We start from the raw sequence: 17,064 nt of genomic DNA on the forward strand, positions 1-17,064 counted from the left end.
TTTGTAATACAACGTAAAAAGTCCATTAATGAGAACAAAATACATCCTTGAGAAGCTTTTTTTCTTACCATCTTGTACAAAAACATACGACATAATCACATAAGCTTTGTATAATAAATAGTCTGCAATGGCCATATGTCATGCAAAAATTAACGGAGACAATTCACCTAAAATCCACATGCAATTCCTCTTTCCCTCGTAGAACAACGTGCAACTGATCGAAAAACAACGACACCCTCCTTTCGATATCACCAAAGGAAAAATAAATTAGCAAATCTATTTTTCTCTACTTTCACTTCACCCAATACACGCATTTTCACATGCATTTGTATTTTACCAACTTGTTCTACTACTACTATATTTCTCATCTTATGCATTAATATAAATTAAAATTAGGTGAGTATATTTCTCATTTTACGTATTAGTGTTAATTAAATTAGGTGAGAAAATACAATTGTAAACTAGTAAGATCATTCAAAGTCAAGAGGTCAAAAAGACACGTGGAGTTTAATAAGCCTTTTAAGGTGAGCTAGTCAGATAAACAGTACAAAATGGACCTTTGAGGGTGAACACGTGGCAGATTCGCAACGGTTGTTTGACTTCGACAGATAAAACGGACGCGTTTGACGGAAACCGCGTTATGAGCATTAAATTGCAAAAGTTCATACCAAAAGCAAAAATCCAATCAGATCCACCTTCTTTTCTTTTCTTTTCTTTTCGACCAAATTAGTCACAAATCGGATCTACCTTTTTTCTTTACGATTTACAAATATTTCTCAAAAATCCTAAAAATGACATGTATGTACTATTATATTACTTGATTTAGATGCAGTGAATCTAGCTATCAAACAACTACTTTTATAGACAAGTTAAGGAACAACAATGCAAAAATGTCAGTCATTTCATTTGCCCCCAATAAAAAAAAAATGTCAGAGAACTTGAGAGTACACTAATAAAGTATTATTGTTTAAATAAACTAGATGAACACCCATGCTACGCATCGATTTTTGTTTTTAAAATTGTCGGAAAAATATGATTATGGTTTTTTGTTGATTTTGATGTTCATTTTGATTGTTTGACAAAAAAAAAAGATGTTCATTTTGATAAATTCATCCATTTAATATAATTATTATTTTTTATGATTAGATTCATCTATAACTCAAAATATCAATTCAACTACAATATGAATATTTATATATTTATTATTCTAATATTTCACTATCATGATCACATACTATAACAGTAAATGATATACTGATATAAGTAGTTATATTACTTATGTATTTTAAAACTTGTCTAACTTAATTGTAACAAACAATTCTTTATTCCATATATTATCTCGTTATCTAGTACACAATCACATCCTGATATGCTAGTAATTTAAGTCAACATTTTAATTCTTATCCCTACCATATAATCATATAAAGTCACATGTTGTTGTTTTTTTGGTATGTCTAATGTCTAGGATGACTATTACGTGAAAAAATTATATATCAATGTTACAAAATTATCTTAACACACAAAATGTACCGAAAGAAGTTCATATGATAAATCAAATTCACAAAATATAATAATAATAAAATATTTAACTAAAATTACTAAATTAATATGAGGTTAGGTAGCAAACATCTAAACTACAACACAAGTAAATTTTTAGCCATTATAGATTAATGATTATTGATTAAATGTTTTTAATAAAATAAGTAGAATAAAATGAAAGTAGTGCTTGGTACATTATTATGACTTTTTATTTATCGAATGTTTTTTAGAAAATTCATTTAAGAGTGAGATTAACACAACAAAAGACTTTTAATTTTTTCTCAATTAGTTTTGCTAGTTTTTTTATTTAATTAATATAGAATGACACATGTCATTTTTTTGTGTGATGATGTATCATTTATATGGAGAGTGTAGGCCAATTTTCATATATATATGATTTTGAATAAAAAGAAAAATTCAAAAGGAGAAAAATAGGCAGCAAAAAGCTGTCAGTTATTACATACAGCTAAGACTTGAGTAATGATTTTGTAGTTGACTATTTCATTTCCCCTGTGGACACGCTCGGCTTACGGTTATGAAATCATGCGTTGGAGTTTTTCTTGCTTTTCCCTTTTCTCATGCGTAGAGTTTTTTTTCTTTCTTTACAATTTGTTTAACCATAGTTTTATAGGTTTGTAGCTATATGAGTGGTTAATTTATGGTCTAGCTAATTGGTCTTTTTCTTATTCAGTTTTTGCATTAAATGTAGATATCAATACTGAAAGTTGACTTTTATCAAAAATACATAACAAAGTATAAGAAAAATAACGCTTAGACAAGTTATTACACATATGCAATGTTCACCAAAGCAAGCAAGTACGAAATATACATGCATATGATAATACATGTAAACGAGATAAATCAGCATCGTAAAGATGAACTGGTAACACGGACACGAGCCATCCACATGGGTGGTACCTCCTTATGCGCGTCTTCCCTCAAAATATTGATCATTATAAAATGATGACACCATAGTCTAACCTTGCAAATTGACGCCGTATTGATTGTAGTGACATTTGTACACGATTACACGAAGCAATAAATTAAGTGATGCAACTCTATAAGATATCGTAAGATGATGAAATGTTTAATAAACTAATTAAATGGATGATATAATACGGAATTGACATTTGAGGAGTTCTCAGCCATTCATTCTAACCCTCTAGACCCTTCTTTTTTAATCTTGTATGATTTATTATCTAAATAAAAGTCTAAACCACTCATTAACATGATATCATCATTACATTGCGAGCCAAAATTATTGCTTAACAATCATGAAGTCTACGTGTGTCACATTCGGAACCTCCGAATAATTATTTTTATACTTTTTCGGTTTGATATACTTCAATATATACTATTAATTTGGATAATCTCATTCTTAATATTCTCTCAGTTCCATTTTATTGAAAATTTTCAGAAGTTTTGTTTTCGCATATATACAAAAGAATTCTAAATCTACTAGCTGGACTAGTGGACCAATTGTTGGACGCCTCTACCAAATAAATCGTAAAAATATGTTGATTTCAATTTTATCAATTTGGCTGGAATCGAAGTGCTCGTGTACATTAGTTTCAACCGCTTAGAAAGACGTCTAGCTAAATGAGTAGACAACCATTTTTTTAACTAATCTTTTAAAATTTATGGAGTTGTGTACGTCCACTCACTTCTATTTGAATAGAAAAAAGATTAATATGGTTATGGAAGAAACGTCCCATAAAGCCGGTGTGAATGTAATATAATGAAATGATTCTCCATCAAACTATGATTGTAAAATTAAAACGCTTCGATTATAGAATAAACTTGTAGAAACATTTTAACTTGTAAAAATTAACCATTCTAAAACAAAACTTGTTAAAACTCAACTTACAAACAATGTTTGATTGAAATTGAATATATATTATTTGGAGTACGTAAACATGGATGATCTTATCTGAAATAGTACATAAAATAACAAAAGAAAAAATTAATTAAACATATAAATTTGAGAAATATGAGGAGGATGGAAAAAAGAAGTCACGCCACGCCTCCTATATAAACAAGAGCCAAGCTAATGAGATAAGTGTATCGGTGAGGCTGAGAGTTATTCACTTACAAAAAAAAAAAAAAACTTGAGTGTAACCAAAAAAAAAAGTTGATATACTTTCTGGTTTTCTCCTTAACTTTTATTCTTTACAAATCCATCCCCCTTAGATCTGTTTATTTCCCGCTACTTTGATTCATTTCTGTTAGTAATCTGTCTTTCGTATAGAAGAAAACTGATTTCTTGGTTTGTATTTTCTTAAAGAGATCAATCTTTTTTTATTTTTGATCTTCTTGTGTTTTTTTTTCTTTGTAGAATTAATCGTTTGTGAGGGTATTTTTTTAATTCCCTCCTCTCAGAAATCTACACAGAGGTTTTTTATTTTATAAACCTCTTTTTCGATTTTCTTGAAAACAAAAAATCCTGTTCTTTACTTTTTTTACAAGAACAAGGGAAAAAAATTTCTTTTTATTAGAAATGACAACTTCTATGGATTTTTACAGTAACAAAACGTTTCAACAATCTGATCCATTCGGTGGTGAATTAATGGAAGCGCTTTTACCTTTTATCAAAAGCCCTTCCAACGATTCATCCGCGTTTGCGTTCTCTCTACCCGCTCCAATTTCATACGGGTCGGATCTCCACTCATTTTCTCACCATCTTAGTCCTAAACCGGTCTCAATGAAACAAACCGGTACTTCCGCGGCTAAACCGACGAAGCTATACAGAGGAGTGAGACAACGTCACTGGGGAAAATGGGTGGCTGAGATTCGTTTACCGAGGAATCGAACTCGACTTTGGCTCGGAACATTCGACACGGCGGAGGAAGCTGCTTTAGCTTATGACAAGGCGGCGTATAAGCTCCGAGGAGATTTTGCGCGGCTTAATTTCCCTGATCTCCGTCATAACGACGAGTATCAACCTCTTCAATCATCAGTCGACGCTAAGCTTGAAGCTATTTGTCAAAACTTAGCTGAGACGACGCAGAAACAGGTGAGATCAACGAAGAAGTCTTCTTCTCGGAAACGTTCATCAACCGTCGCAGTGAAACTACCGGAGGAGGACTACTCTAGCGCCGGATCTTCGCCGCTGTTAACGGAGAGTTATGGATCTGGTGGATCTTCTTCGCCGTTGTCGGAGCTGACGTTTGGTGATACGGAGGAGGAGATTCAGCCGCCGTGGAACGAGAACGCGTTGGAGAAGTATCCGTCGTACGAGATCGATTGGGATTCGATTCTTCAGTGTTCGAGTCTTGTAAATTAGATGTTGCCATAGGGGTATTTTAGGGACTTTAGAGCTCTCTGCGATGGAGTTTTTGGTCATTGCAGAGATTTTATTATTATTAAGGGGGTTTGTTATGTTAATATCAAATAAGTTTATCTACTTTGATGTTAATTAGTGTTAATCTCTGCGTCGGTCCAAGCTGTTTTTTTTTGGCATGCTTCGACCGTGTGAGATTTCTTATGTAATTTTTGTAGTTCCTTGATTTTCTTAGTTCAAGTTAAATTGGCACAAAAGAACAACGATCAAAGTAGAAGAAACTAAATTCCTTAACTATAAAAACTTGATTGGTATGAAACTGCAAAAACTCCTTCTAAATCTACAAAACATGTAACTCACTTCTCGTAATAACTAAATTCTGGAAGTGTTGCTTAGACTGTAAATGAGGAAGCATCCTGAATCAACTTTAGTGTATTTCAATCCATGGCTTTAAGCTAATCTAAGAAACCACTTTCTCTGATTATCAACAAACGTAGACACTTAAAAAAACAAGGCTTTAGTTTAATAACATAAAGCAAGATCGGTATCTTCAGATTTAGACTACACTTTAAACAAATGAGCTCAAATTAAATAGGAAAAATTAACATTCGTTTCAATCGGTGATAACAACATTTTACACTTTGTATGTTGCCTATGAAGAGATAGTGAATAGTGAAAGGCAAAGTTCAGATCCTGGAATATCTTACAGTACTACAAAATTCTTTAAATCATCGCATTGTCACAAATTCAAACCTAATGTCTAACTGTAAAACCCGTAGAGATGATTCTCCAGTAGCTGATCAAGAAAGTGTGGAGAATATCAAACAACTCAGTTGAATTTACCAATCTCCATTTTCTTCTTAATTGCTCGTTGTCCATGGTATATGAACGAATCTACTATTCCCGATACCGTGAAGATACCTGCAAATCAAAGGTATAATTTTAGTTTTGAATTTGATGATAAACATATCAGTAGGGTATGTTTAAATTGAATGGAGAAGGGATATATATATTGATTACCTCCTACTATAGCGCAAACATTTGTTAGGAAGTGCAAGAACTCCACATGTTGCTCCTCAAATATCACCTAGCCAACAATCAAAAGTTAAAATGTTTCTAGAGATATAGTCTCCGTTGGTATTAAGAACACGACTTGGAAAAAGAAAAAGAAAAAACGAACAGACCTTAATTGGCGATAGATCATAGTAGAAGAAAACACCAGGCGGAGATTGCATGCGACCTGCTTCCATGTTCTGGAAATGTTCTGTCACAGAGAACTGTTAAAAACAAAAACTCATAGGTTAGATTTTACAAGAAGAAAATGACAAAGATTTTTATATAGAGATTTGGGGATGTGGGATTTACCTGGTTTGACTGTATTGTATTCTGGTGAACATCGGTGTATATGCTTGGTACCACCTGAAATTCAACACCACAATCCATTCTTTATCCCTACGCTCAACAATCTTTCTAGCATGCAAAAGCTACCGATAAAGAAATTCTTATTGCATTGGTCAACAAGCATAATGTATTAATGTCTTTGTACTTCTCTATCAGTAACCTGAGCTAATAATGAGCCTTTTAGGAATCTCAAAATTTTGTACCTAAACTATTGTCCCAGGTGAGAGCATTGTCTATAGATATAATGTACAAATGAAGCAAACCTTGATGAAGTATTGATAGACGCCACTCTGTTTCCCCTGATTCCACTGCACACTGAGAGAACCAAGAGAATGTTTCAGAAGATAGGATTATTGAAAAAGCGATAACAGGTGCGAGTAATGGCTATATAATTGAGTTTTTACCCATCAAGAGGGTTCACTACACCGGGGAAAAAGTCTCCAAAGGCCAACCTGTTGACCTTGTGGCTAATCTGTGTAATGATATAATAGAGTCAAGACCCATTTGAAATATGAGCTTATAAAGAGAGAATGAAACAAAAATAAAACTTTTCTTACATTGTAGTTGCCTTGCTGGAACAATAACATATCATGAAATTGAAAACCGGATTGATGAAAGCTTTGCCCAGGAATGAAATGAAAGTTCCCAGCAACTTTGTTAACTTCCAAGAAACCGTGAACATTACAACCTTCACCTTCTTCATCTTTTACCTTTTGCACAAAGCCTTCTCTTTTACACTGAAATGAAATGATGAGTAAGAATATCATACAACTAGATGTGGGGATAGCTGAAACGAAAGACCAGATACCCATGGTTTCTTTAGATATATCCATTTTAGTGCCAAACAAGGTGTCACTATTTGTTTCAAACTAAGTACCAAGATCAACCCAATTTTGTTGTTAGTGAAGGAACGTCAGTATACCTGGTCGATTGATTCAGGGTCCGAGAGGGCCCAACCTTTCTTTCGGTAAGCTTCGCGAACTTCCTCACATGAATTACAACAAGCATCATCTGACTGTAACATGTAAGCAATGACAACCACAACATGTAACAAGGATAAAAAACATTTCACCACCATAGAAGAAACTAAAATGTAAATTAACTGAATCAACACTAAAGAACTCAGTTGAATATTCTCTACTGCAACTTAAAGTCCAATATCGCTTGTCAGAGCATATTCTTAGAATAATTTAGGGAAGCTTACCGCTTCTGCTCCAAAACAGGAACCACAGTATGTTTCATTGTGTTCCAACCTTCCACCATGTTTTTGTAAAGGTTTTTCAATCTATGGATAAACAATAACATTAGGTAATTAGAGACATAACGAAGCAAACAAGACAGAACTTCAACACTTTCAATCTCTTAAAACTTCTTGCAATGAGATCAGAGATGACACATGAAAATGAAAAATTTCAAAACCATAGAAAAACCAACCTTAGTATGACCAATTCCGTCTTGTTTTGCCTCGATGACATTGCCAGAAGAGTCTAATCTCCTTTTAATAATGTCATGTCGCTGCACCATACAAACGAACAGAATCCAAAATCAGACAAAGTAAACACACACATAATCTCAATTTGAAAAGAAAAAAACAAACGTAATGGAACAAAACAATTCACCAGGACATACCACATCAAGGTGCCTCTCCCCACTGATATCCATGGAATCAAGACTAATAATCGAACATTGAAGCGCAGGGAATGTAACATCAAACTACAAATCGTATATGACAAGTTATTAAAAGCACTCCCTTAAACAAAAACTAGTAAGCAAAAGAACAAAGTTTTACATTAATCCGTAGCTTCTCTCCTCTTGATGTATCAACACGAAGCTGAGTCTCAGTAACCGGGTGAATGTACAGCTCTAAACCAAACAAACCCACAAATAAAACAAAACAAAAACACAATCAAAATCAAAACCCACAAAGAAAAATCAAAACTTTGGAGCTCTAATTCTACAAAGTATCAACCTTTAAGCTTCCTAGAATCAAATTGGATCCAAAACCAAAACAGGGGAGATCAAATGAACTTACGAAGCTCGGAGAAGAAGAGAATTAGCATGACAATAGAAGAGGCGAGGGTGATAACACCACCAGAAAGAGTACGCCTGTAGAAATCTTCATTGATTTTAGGGTAAGCGTCCAGATTCCTCAATCTGTTCATCACGCCGACCATTCCTCTTCCTCCTCAAGCTAGGGTTTGGCTTAAAGTTCAACTATTTCGACCCGATTCAACGGGAGAAGGAGATTATTCAACGGGTTAATCAATCACCTGACCTCTTTTGACTCTTTAGGATCTCTCTACTCTCTATTTTCTCGGAATTGTCTTCCCCAAAAATAAGCTAAAGAGAAGAATCACGGACAACGCCGACGCTACACTTACGAACGACGTCGTATAGTGTATTCGTATTTGTCGTTTTAATCATTTGCATATTTAGCGCTTTATTTTAATTTTTGTTTATCCAAATTGGGCTTGGGCTCTGAGTATCAATAAGGCCCATATCAATATTTTTTTTTATATTCCCATAATTTATTTATTATTTGTAAAGAGAAAAAATAAGTATGATTTGTTTTTTTCTTGAAAGATGAATTTAATTATGAAATGTTAGTCAAACTCATTTGCAGAATCCAGAAAGAAAAAATCTTGTGATACATAATCTAATAAATATGTGTCTATATAAATAAAAGTCAAAAGTATTGATACCAAAAAAGAGGAGAATATCATCTTAAATGGGTCAATTTCCTCATGCATGAACATTTTAACAGTAACACAATTGGAAACTCCATGTGCATTGGTAAACTCTATATATATAGTCAAAGAAATGAGAGGTTTCAATTTACTCATTTACTAAAATATGTTTTAGGTATCAATAAGTCCAAATTATGAATTTATTTTCTATATTTTTAACATTATATGACCAATATACTTATGGAATCATCTCTATGCGCATGCCATCGTCTATAAATTGGCTTTGAATTATATTCTGCTACCAAAACCGTATATTTGAGCCCAAAGAGTAGTTTGTGCAACAATAACTGAGAAAATAGATTATAGCTTCTGTGTTACTCTTACCTCTCTCAGATCACTGACATGAAGATTACGGATATTTCCGGAAAGATCGAGACTTTGGTTGATTCCTTAAGGGATATGTCCCCGACCCGTGTCAGATCTTCCTTCTCTGATGAACATGTATCCGAGAACGATGACGAGAGAAGCTCCTGGATTGTACGTCATTTTGTTTTATGAAGCTTTGTTGTTTGGATAAATTTTAAAAGAATTTACGTTTTAATCTTTCAAATCTGATGTTCTTGTCTGATGCTCATTTCTGAATTTCCTTACTGGTATTTTTTTCTTAGTTTTAATTTTCTAATTTTTCTGATTCTCGGTCCAGTTATAAAAATGAACCAAAATATTAGGAGTAATCTATTAATTGACTTACATATTGAGCTGCTTCAAATATAAAATTCAGTAAAATTTGTTTTTGGATTTAGGCTCTTCATCCGTCAGCATTGGATATGTTCGAACAAATCATGCGTGATGCTGAAGGCAAACAAATTATTATGTTTCTTGATTACGACGGAACTCTCTCGCTAATCACTGAAGATCACGACAGAGCCTACATAACCGACGAGGTATTTTTCTTGATCTTGTTTCATGTCTTTTTGTTAAAGTATATATCAGCTTGCTTCATGTTCCATCTTTTTTTTTTTTGTAATTGTGAGTTTAAATATAGTTTGAGTTTAGTTCTTGAGCTAAAATATATCTTACAGATGCGAGAAGTTGTAAAGGAAGTGGCTACATATTTCAAGACAGCGATCATCAGCGGACGAAGCACTGACAAAGTAAATTCCATCAACTTATATATTCGACACTATTTGATTTTGCTGCCTGCATGACTTATATCATAAGTTGTATAACATATATGATATGATTTTGTTTTTTCAGGTACAGAGTTTTGTGAAACTCACTGGTATTCACTACGCTGGGAGCCACGGCATGGACATTAAGGGTCCGACAAATACCGATCAGGTTATTTTTGTGTCTTTCTATTAGTATTCTTTTGGAAAAATTGAGAGAGAAAATTTGTTCTGATTAATGAAATCATCCCAGAGTAACCAAGAAGAAGTGATGTTTCAACCTGCAAGTGACTATTTACCGATGATTGACGAGGTTCATTTTGTAGTTTCGTCATCTTTAAATTCTTTTTTTCTTTAGTGACGTGATATTGTGACGAAACAAAAACAAGAAACTGATTTGTTGATTATACGATTTTAGGTGGTTAATGTTTTGAAGGAAAAGACAAAATCTATCCCTGGAGCTACGGTCGAGCACAACAAGTTTTGTCTAACAGTACATTTTCGTCGGGTCGATGAAACGGTATACATTAATGGTTAACCAACGTTATATTTTTTTATGATTAACTGTTTTTTTAAAACAAAATCGCACTTTTAAGAACAAGGGTTTTCTGTTTTCGTTAAAGTGGTTTTCAAGAATATTATCAATTTGACCGTACGGAATGATTTAAACACGTTCGTGTTCGACAGGGATGGGCTGCATTAGCTGAGCAAGTGAGATTGGTTCTCATTGATTATCCGAAATTGAGACTGACACAAGGCAGAAAGGTAACATTTGACTATTCACGAAAGCTGTTTATTAATACATGGCGTTTAGTTGATTATTGTAAATTTGTAATGTATAAGCCAGAAGGTTAAATGATGATACCTTTCTGTCTTGTGTCAGTCTTTATGTATTTAACCGTAATTATTCATTCATTAAACCAGGTCTTAGAACTCCGACCTTCCATCAAATGGGACAAGGGAAAGGCTCTCGAATTTTTGCTAAACTCATTAGGTGTGATTTTTTTGTCTTTTCTGAAGTTTGGACTTTCGTAATTCATACTTTTGATAATGTTATTTTAGATCCTTTAATCTGAAAATATGTTTGGTTTAACTAAAATAGGGATAGCAGAATCTAAAGATGTTTTACCGGTTTACATTGGAGATGACCGTACTGATGAAGATGCATTTAAGGTACGTTGAAACCAAAACAACACCGTGCCGAATTAAGAGTGCGATTTTTTTTCGATGTCATATGAAGGATATAATTTTGATGTCATAAACATATTTATAGGTTTTATGTGAAAGGGGACAAGGTTTTGGGATTATCGTCTCAAAAACTATTAAGGAAACGTACGCCTCTTACTCTCTTCAAGACCCATCTCAGGTATAATTGATCTTTCATGAAACAATGTATTAATGGAATATAATATTTATACTTCATAGTCACTAGCTAATTATACTAACTGCAATGTTATAATGTGTGATGCAGGTTAAAGAATTTCTGGAGCGTTTGGTAAAGTGGAAGAAACAAACACTTGGAGAATAAGAAGAAGAACTGGTTCATAAGAGATATTGAGTTTCGTGTTCTTAATTCTTATAACCCGTCCTGAAATATATGGGACTCTTAGCAAAATAAAAATGGAGACCTTAATTTTTAGATTTTAAATTTATTGTTTCAATGAATAATACTGAAAAGATTAATTTTTCGTTAAAATGGTCTTGTAAGATATTCTAATGATTTTTTTTTATATGAATTAAGAAGCATGTTTCGTTGAATTTATAGGTTAACAAGATTCAAAGTTAATAAACAAAAGTTAATGAGATGGAAATAGAAGAAAATAAAAGAAAGTAGAGCCTAACTATTCTTTTTAGGCTTGCTAACATAAATTAAGCATGAGTATATACTCTATGCATGTTAGTTATGATAAGTAAGTCTTACAAGGTAACAATTGTACGTTTTGATCCATCTAGCAATACAATTACGTATATTTTTATACTTACATAACAGAAAGGAAATATAGTAAACAATACATGTAATGCTTACACAATTTCTATCAATGCAAAAAAAAAAAAAACGGACGTATCATTTTTGCCTGAAATAAAACTCCACCTGTCTGCTTATTATCATCGTAATCAAATTTTATGTCTCATTGGCCATGATAGCCCAACTGTTTGGACATTATTTTGATTACTAATCAGCATGTCTAGTCTCTTCTAGTTCTAGAAAAAATGATTTTAGAATAATACTTTTGTAACATATTTGCGATTCACAGTTGAACAAAAACTATATATGAAAGTAGATATATATGGTCACATACAAATTTGTTTATATATATATTTCTTGGGCTCATCTGTTTTTTAAATTTTGTTCTTTGTAATTTTAATAATTATGAAGGTAATAACTCACAGAGCTATATTTTATTGTTCGAGTTCAATTAATGTTGACGTTTTCTGGTAAACACTATATAAAACTAGTATCCGGCCGTGCGTTTCCAACAAAATATGAATCATTAAAACTATAAAAATTTATACTCAATAAGCTAATGATTAAAATCGTCTTAATCTATAGTTTAGTCGTTTTCAAGCGTGAGTTGTACCGGAACTAAATTAGTATAATTCCTATCCACTTCCTATAAATTACACATATTGCAATTAAAAATGTTCGAGTTGGTATTATATATTGAGTATTAAAACTAATAATTTAAATTTCAAGACCTATAAATTATTTTTATTTCCTGAATAGCTCAGGGAATCAAAAATTAAAATGATGTCGACAGAATGTATTATTTTTCCTACTAAAGCATATTCTATCGTTTAAACCAATCAGATAACAAGAATTCAACGAACCACTTCGATTTAATATTCCGTCTGCGATATTATATCCAGTTGAAAGAATCTTTGATTTTATATACCATTTGGGATCATTCGTTTCTAATTCTGTCTTGGAACAAACTCATATTTGTGAACAAATTTGAAGAATGCATAATATTTGTTGCTTTTTAAACGGTATACAAAAGCAAAGTGGACAAGTTCACAAACCACAAATAGGATTCATCGACCAGAGGACCACGAAAGAAAATCACTAGACCATCATCGTTTTTTTTTTTTTGGGCAAATACCACCATCATTTAGTTAGTGGTTTTAACATTAAAACTTACAAGTGACGTTATAAACATTGTTGGACATTTTTTTATTACAAGTGATCATTAATTTAAAATTATATGACAAGGAATATACTATTTTCAATTCAAAACTTTTAAAATGTGTATAGACGGAGCATTACAATTTTTTTATTGCTGGTAATATTCCTCATTAAAGAAAAGGGAATGTCCTCATTGATACTATTTAAATTATGTTGTATATATAGTATTATATAATGTGACCCTTCCGAATGCCAAAAAGTTCAAATTTTACATTCATCGTACATTGATTATGAGGTATTTTGATTCATTAATGGTAACAATGGAATCTAGTTGATGTATATTATGGTATATTTTGATAGATGGGATTTCTATAAATTTAATTATACCTTATTGATAAAAATAAATATCACTAATTATTTAAATGACATGTTATCTGAAAAATTATATGACGACCAATTAATTAACAGAAAATTAAACCAATTGAATAGCTTGTAATAGCTAGTTTTCTAAAAATCAGTTATTGTAAATTATTAATTAGAAATGATAGTAGACTAGCGAATATATTACTTATTGAAATCTTTTCATATAGCCAGCCGTATTTAGCAAGTTTAATCATTTTAAAATTATTATTTTATTATTTTATCGATTTTGATTAATTTTATATTAGCTCGATTTATACCAATATAATTTATTAATTTATCGTGTTATTAATTTATCGAATATTAATTTATAAAATTTCTACCGTAATGTAATCAAAAACCAAAATTAACTTTTCGTCGTGATTTTTGTAATCAAATTTCCGTTTGTCGATTTTTGCAGTAACTACTATACTTAATACTTTCAGTAATAAATTTTATGATAGTAAATTGACATGAAAAGATATAAATCCACTATATAAGATTCTATTTTATGATACTTTCTTGGATATTTCCGGTAATGGATCGAGATAATGGTAAACAATGTCAAATCACCGTGGACCCTCGATCAAAACCGCTTGAATACCGTTCGATCTCTCCATTTGAAAACATCAAACGAGCAAATTGGTTTTACCAATTACAATAGTATTAAAAGACGGCAATGGTCCTACATGCCGGAAAATGAATTTACTTTTGTTATTGGTTTTTGGCTTATTCTTCCTTTTCCAAAAACGCCTCTATTTAAACTCCTTTGTTACACTCTCCAAACTCCAAGCATAATACAATCATAGCAAGAAAGTGAAACAGAAGAAAACACAGAGAAACAAAGAGACTCTCTCTTTTTTTTGTTTGCAAAAGGTTTTGTAAGATGGACGTTTTTGATGGACTTCCTGACCCGATCATCGTCGACATCTTGAACAAAGTCGGTGACGTCAAAACCTTACTTCGATGCAGCTCTCTTTCAAAAAGATTTAACTCGCTTGTCCCTCAGTCTGAGTCACTCACCCTCCGACTCGACCACTCAGTATCCGATTCACCCGTCGTCACAAGCATTTTCCGATCTTTATTCAACGGTCTAGTTTCTCTTTTATCCAAACCGGCTAAACCAATCACAATAACCACCCTCTCTCCGAGTCTCCCCTTCAAGATTCTCTCCCGGTTCGACCGGATTCGAAATCTGGACGTAGAGCTTCCCGGCGGCGATGTAAAGCTCGAGAAAGGTGCAGCCGTTAAGTGGAAAGCTGAGTTTGGGAAAACACTCAAAAGCTGCGTCATCGTCGCGTTCCGTTCCGCCGGTACCGTGTCTTCTCCCGTCGCCGTAGAAGGTGAGTCAGACGCCGAGTTCGTGACTGGACTGAAGACGCGCGTGGTGTGGACTATAAGCGCGTTGATGGCTGCTTCGTCTCGTCATTACTTGATGAGAGAAGTCGTGAAGGAGCATGAGGAGATAGAAAGTTTAGTTATGCGTGACAAAGAAAGAGAAGGGACGGTGGTGATGAACGAGGAAGGGCTTAAAGAGTTAAGAAATACGGAGGCGCGTGTGGAAGACGAGGAGCGCGTGGTAAAAAATAAGAGGAGTGTTGTCCCGAGCGTGAGGATGAGTATGAGACACGCGCCGTCTCTTAAACTTAAGAGTGGTATCTGTTTAGAATCTGCTACGCTTGTGATTGTTCGACCGAGCGGAGCGGATTTTGAAGTTGGAGATGATGCTGAGTTGGCGACGGAGGCTTTCGTCGGAGATTGTATGTACGGTGAAGCGGTCGTCGCTTTGTTAAAGTGCAAGAAGAACGCTTTAGAGATGAATTCGTTTTAAGTTTTTGTTGGGTCTCGTAATGGGCCTTGTGGGCTTTTTTGTATTTTTTCATTTGTAAAAATGATCTTTTTTTTTAACGTGTGTATTTTTATACTATTACACTGTACAAAGTTGGCTATTCACTACAAATTTGGTAAATCTATGGGAGCATATGGATTTGGATCCTTGTGACAAAAAAAACAAACAATAATATGGCATGAAATATGAATGATGCCGAAATACGTCAGAAAATTTCTAAGAAAGTAACAAAAACGTCGTCAACTACAATCCTTGTTCACCAATCGACCACGTTAGCTTTTTTCTCATGAGTTTATTAAAAAGAAAAAATCGTTTTCAATGACCTCTTTACTTATTTATTTGTTATAAAAGGCAAATTCATTCAAGAGATTGAAAACTGCAATTCATTAGCGTAGATATATTTTTTTCTAAACTTTCAACGAGTTATTTTATTTTTTTCATCTTAACGATACAATAGATGTTCTAGGTGTATTAGTAGATAAGGATATAGCTGATGATGAGATAAATAGAATTATAGATTTATGAAATGGAAATTTGGTTGCACACACAATGCTAGGGGTGTTTTAGTTCTTCTTGGGAATGATTGGAAGTTTAGACACTTCAAAACACAAACTTCAGTACCATTTGGATTCATCTACATTTACATAGCAGCAATCCTCTTAGGGAATTAAAATTATATTCACCAAAAATAGATTTTTGTACAAAAATATCTCTTTGATTGATTTTAATGTTATTTCATCTTTTGTTGACTTATTTTGATACTAAATTTATTAAACGATGTGAAAAGTAAACGGATTTTAAATATGCCATTTGACATAGTCATTTGTTCGTTAGAGATTTCACAAATCTAATTGTTTTCTCATCATTGTAGATTAAGTTTTCACAAATCTAATTTATGGAGTTTCTTTTGTATCAGACATTTTACACACATTGTGTTATAATTCTTCATTACTAGATATAACTCGGACCATAACTTGACATTAGAAGATTAAAAACAAATGCACTAATAGCTATAAAGGTGTATAAGCTCTTACAAATTATGATCATATAGTCCAGGATAAAAGAAATGACGAATGATTAAACAAAAATCATGTTTCCGTAATGATTGGTAAAACTTATGTGGGATTTTTATGCTAATCGGTCGGTTACCAAACCTAATTCTTGTTTAGACCATTAAAACAAAACATACATATGTAACTATTGTTCTTTTCAGCCGCTAAAACATCATTACCTTCTATTAAAAAACACTTATGAGCAGTGACATAAATTTATAACAATGGTCTTAGTCTTGGATTCCTTCTCTTTTAAGAGATGATCAATCGATAAATAATTGATTCTGTTATCATTAGAATCACCTAATCAATTCGGGTAATCATTATTGTAGCCACTGAGTGGAATCATATTGACTAAAAGAACGTTGTTAATTAGTCACTGACACTAATTCAATCACGTTATTATAAATTTCAAAAGCTGCCAAACTATATAAACATGGGGTTTGTTAGATCGACGATCTGGTCCATTCATGTTACATGATTACCAATAAGATTTTGTTATTTGAAACGAATAATTTAACAGAATATCTCTTATAAGTGCGGAATTTAGCTCGACTATAGCCA

The 17,064-nt window shown here is 32.8% G+C and overlaps 4 protein-coding genes across 5 annotated transcripts; 3 read left to right on the forward strand and 1 right to left on the reverse strand.

The window, feature by feature from the left end:
- Nucleotides 1-3,572: 3,572 nt before the first annotated feature.
- On the forward strand, nucleotides 3,573-5,203 carry AT1G22190 (Integrase-type DNA-binding superfamily protein). The gene has a single exon (NM_102069.3). The coding sequence runs from the start codon at nucleotides 4,037-4,039 to the stop codon at nucleotides 4,820-4,822; it is 786 nt and encodes a 261-aa protein (NP_173638.1). The 5' UTR covers nucleotides 3,573-4,036; the 3' UTR covers nucleotides 4,823-5,203.
- Nucleotides 5,204-5,354: 151 nt separating this feature from the next.
- AT1G22200 (Endoplasmic reticulum vesicle transporter protein) lies at nucleotides 5,355-8,690 on the reverse strand. Of its 2 annotated transcripts, none has more exons than NM_102070.4 (13): nucleotides 8,253-8,690; nucleotides 8,010-8,083; nucleotides 7,850-7,933; nucleotides 7,655-7,735; nucleotides 7,425-7,505; nucleotides 7,143-7,235; nucleotides 6,778-6,957; nucleotides 6,625-6,692; nucleotides 6,484-6,535; nucleotides 6,185-6,238; nucleotides 6,004-6,096; nucleotides 5,840-5,906; nucleotides 5,355-5,740 (listed from the first exon to the last, which is right to left on the reverse strand). In NM_102070.4, the coding sequence occupies exons 1-13, from the start codon at nucleotides 8,392-8,394 to the stop codon at nucleotides 5,649-5,651; spliced, it is 1,161 nt and encodes a 386-aa protein (NP_564162.1). In that variant the 5' UTR covers nucleotides 8,395-8,690; the 3' UTR covers nucleotides 5,355-5,648. The 2 variants fall into 2 exon arrangements, with proteins under 2 accessions (NP_564162.1, NP_001031077.1); NM_001036000.1 differs by having other exon boundaries at nucleotides 5,383-5,740; nucleotides 6,000-6,096; nucleotides 8,253-8,580.
- A 533-nt stretch (nucleotides 8,691-9,223) lies between these two features.
- On the forward strand, nucleotides 9,224-11,848 carry TPPC (Haloacid dehalogenase-like hydrolase (HAD) superfamily protein). The gene is made up of 11 exons (NM_102071.2): nucleotides 9,224-9,444; nucleotides 9,711-9,851; nucleotides 9,990-10,061; nucleotides 10,165-10,248; nucleotides 10,330-10,389; nucleotides 10,495-10,596; nucleotides 10,764-10,841; nucleotides 11,001-11,070; nucleotides 11,179-11,249; nucleotides 11,350-11,442; nucleotides 11,548-11,848. Exons 1-11 carry the CDS (start codon nucleotides 9,310-9,312, stop codon nucleotides 11,602-11,604), a joined length of 963 nt encoding a protein of 320 aa, NP_173640.1. The 5' UTR covers nucleotides 9,224-9,309; the 3' UTR covers nucleotides 11,605-11,848.
- Nucleotides 11,849-14,250: 2,402 nt separating this feature from the next.
- AUF2 (F-box family protein) lies at nucleotides 14,251-15,628 on the forward strand. Its single transcript, NM_102072.4, has one exon. The coding sequence runs from the start codon at nucleotides 14,486-14,488 to the stop codon at nucleotides 15,428-15,430; it is 945 nt and encodes a 314-aa protein (NP_173641.1). The 5' UTR covers nucleotides 14,251-14,485; the 3' UTR covers nucleotides 15,431-15,628.
- Nucleotides 15,629-17,064: the final 1,436 nt, after the last annotated feature.

This window comes from Arabidopsis thaliana (assembly GCF_000001735.4).
Source record: "Arabidopsis thaliana chromosome 1 sequence".
Lineage (NCBI taxonomy): Eukaryota > Viridiplantae > Streptophyta > Magnoliopsida > Brassicales > Brassicaceae > Arabidopsis > Arabidopsis thaliana.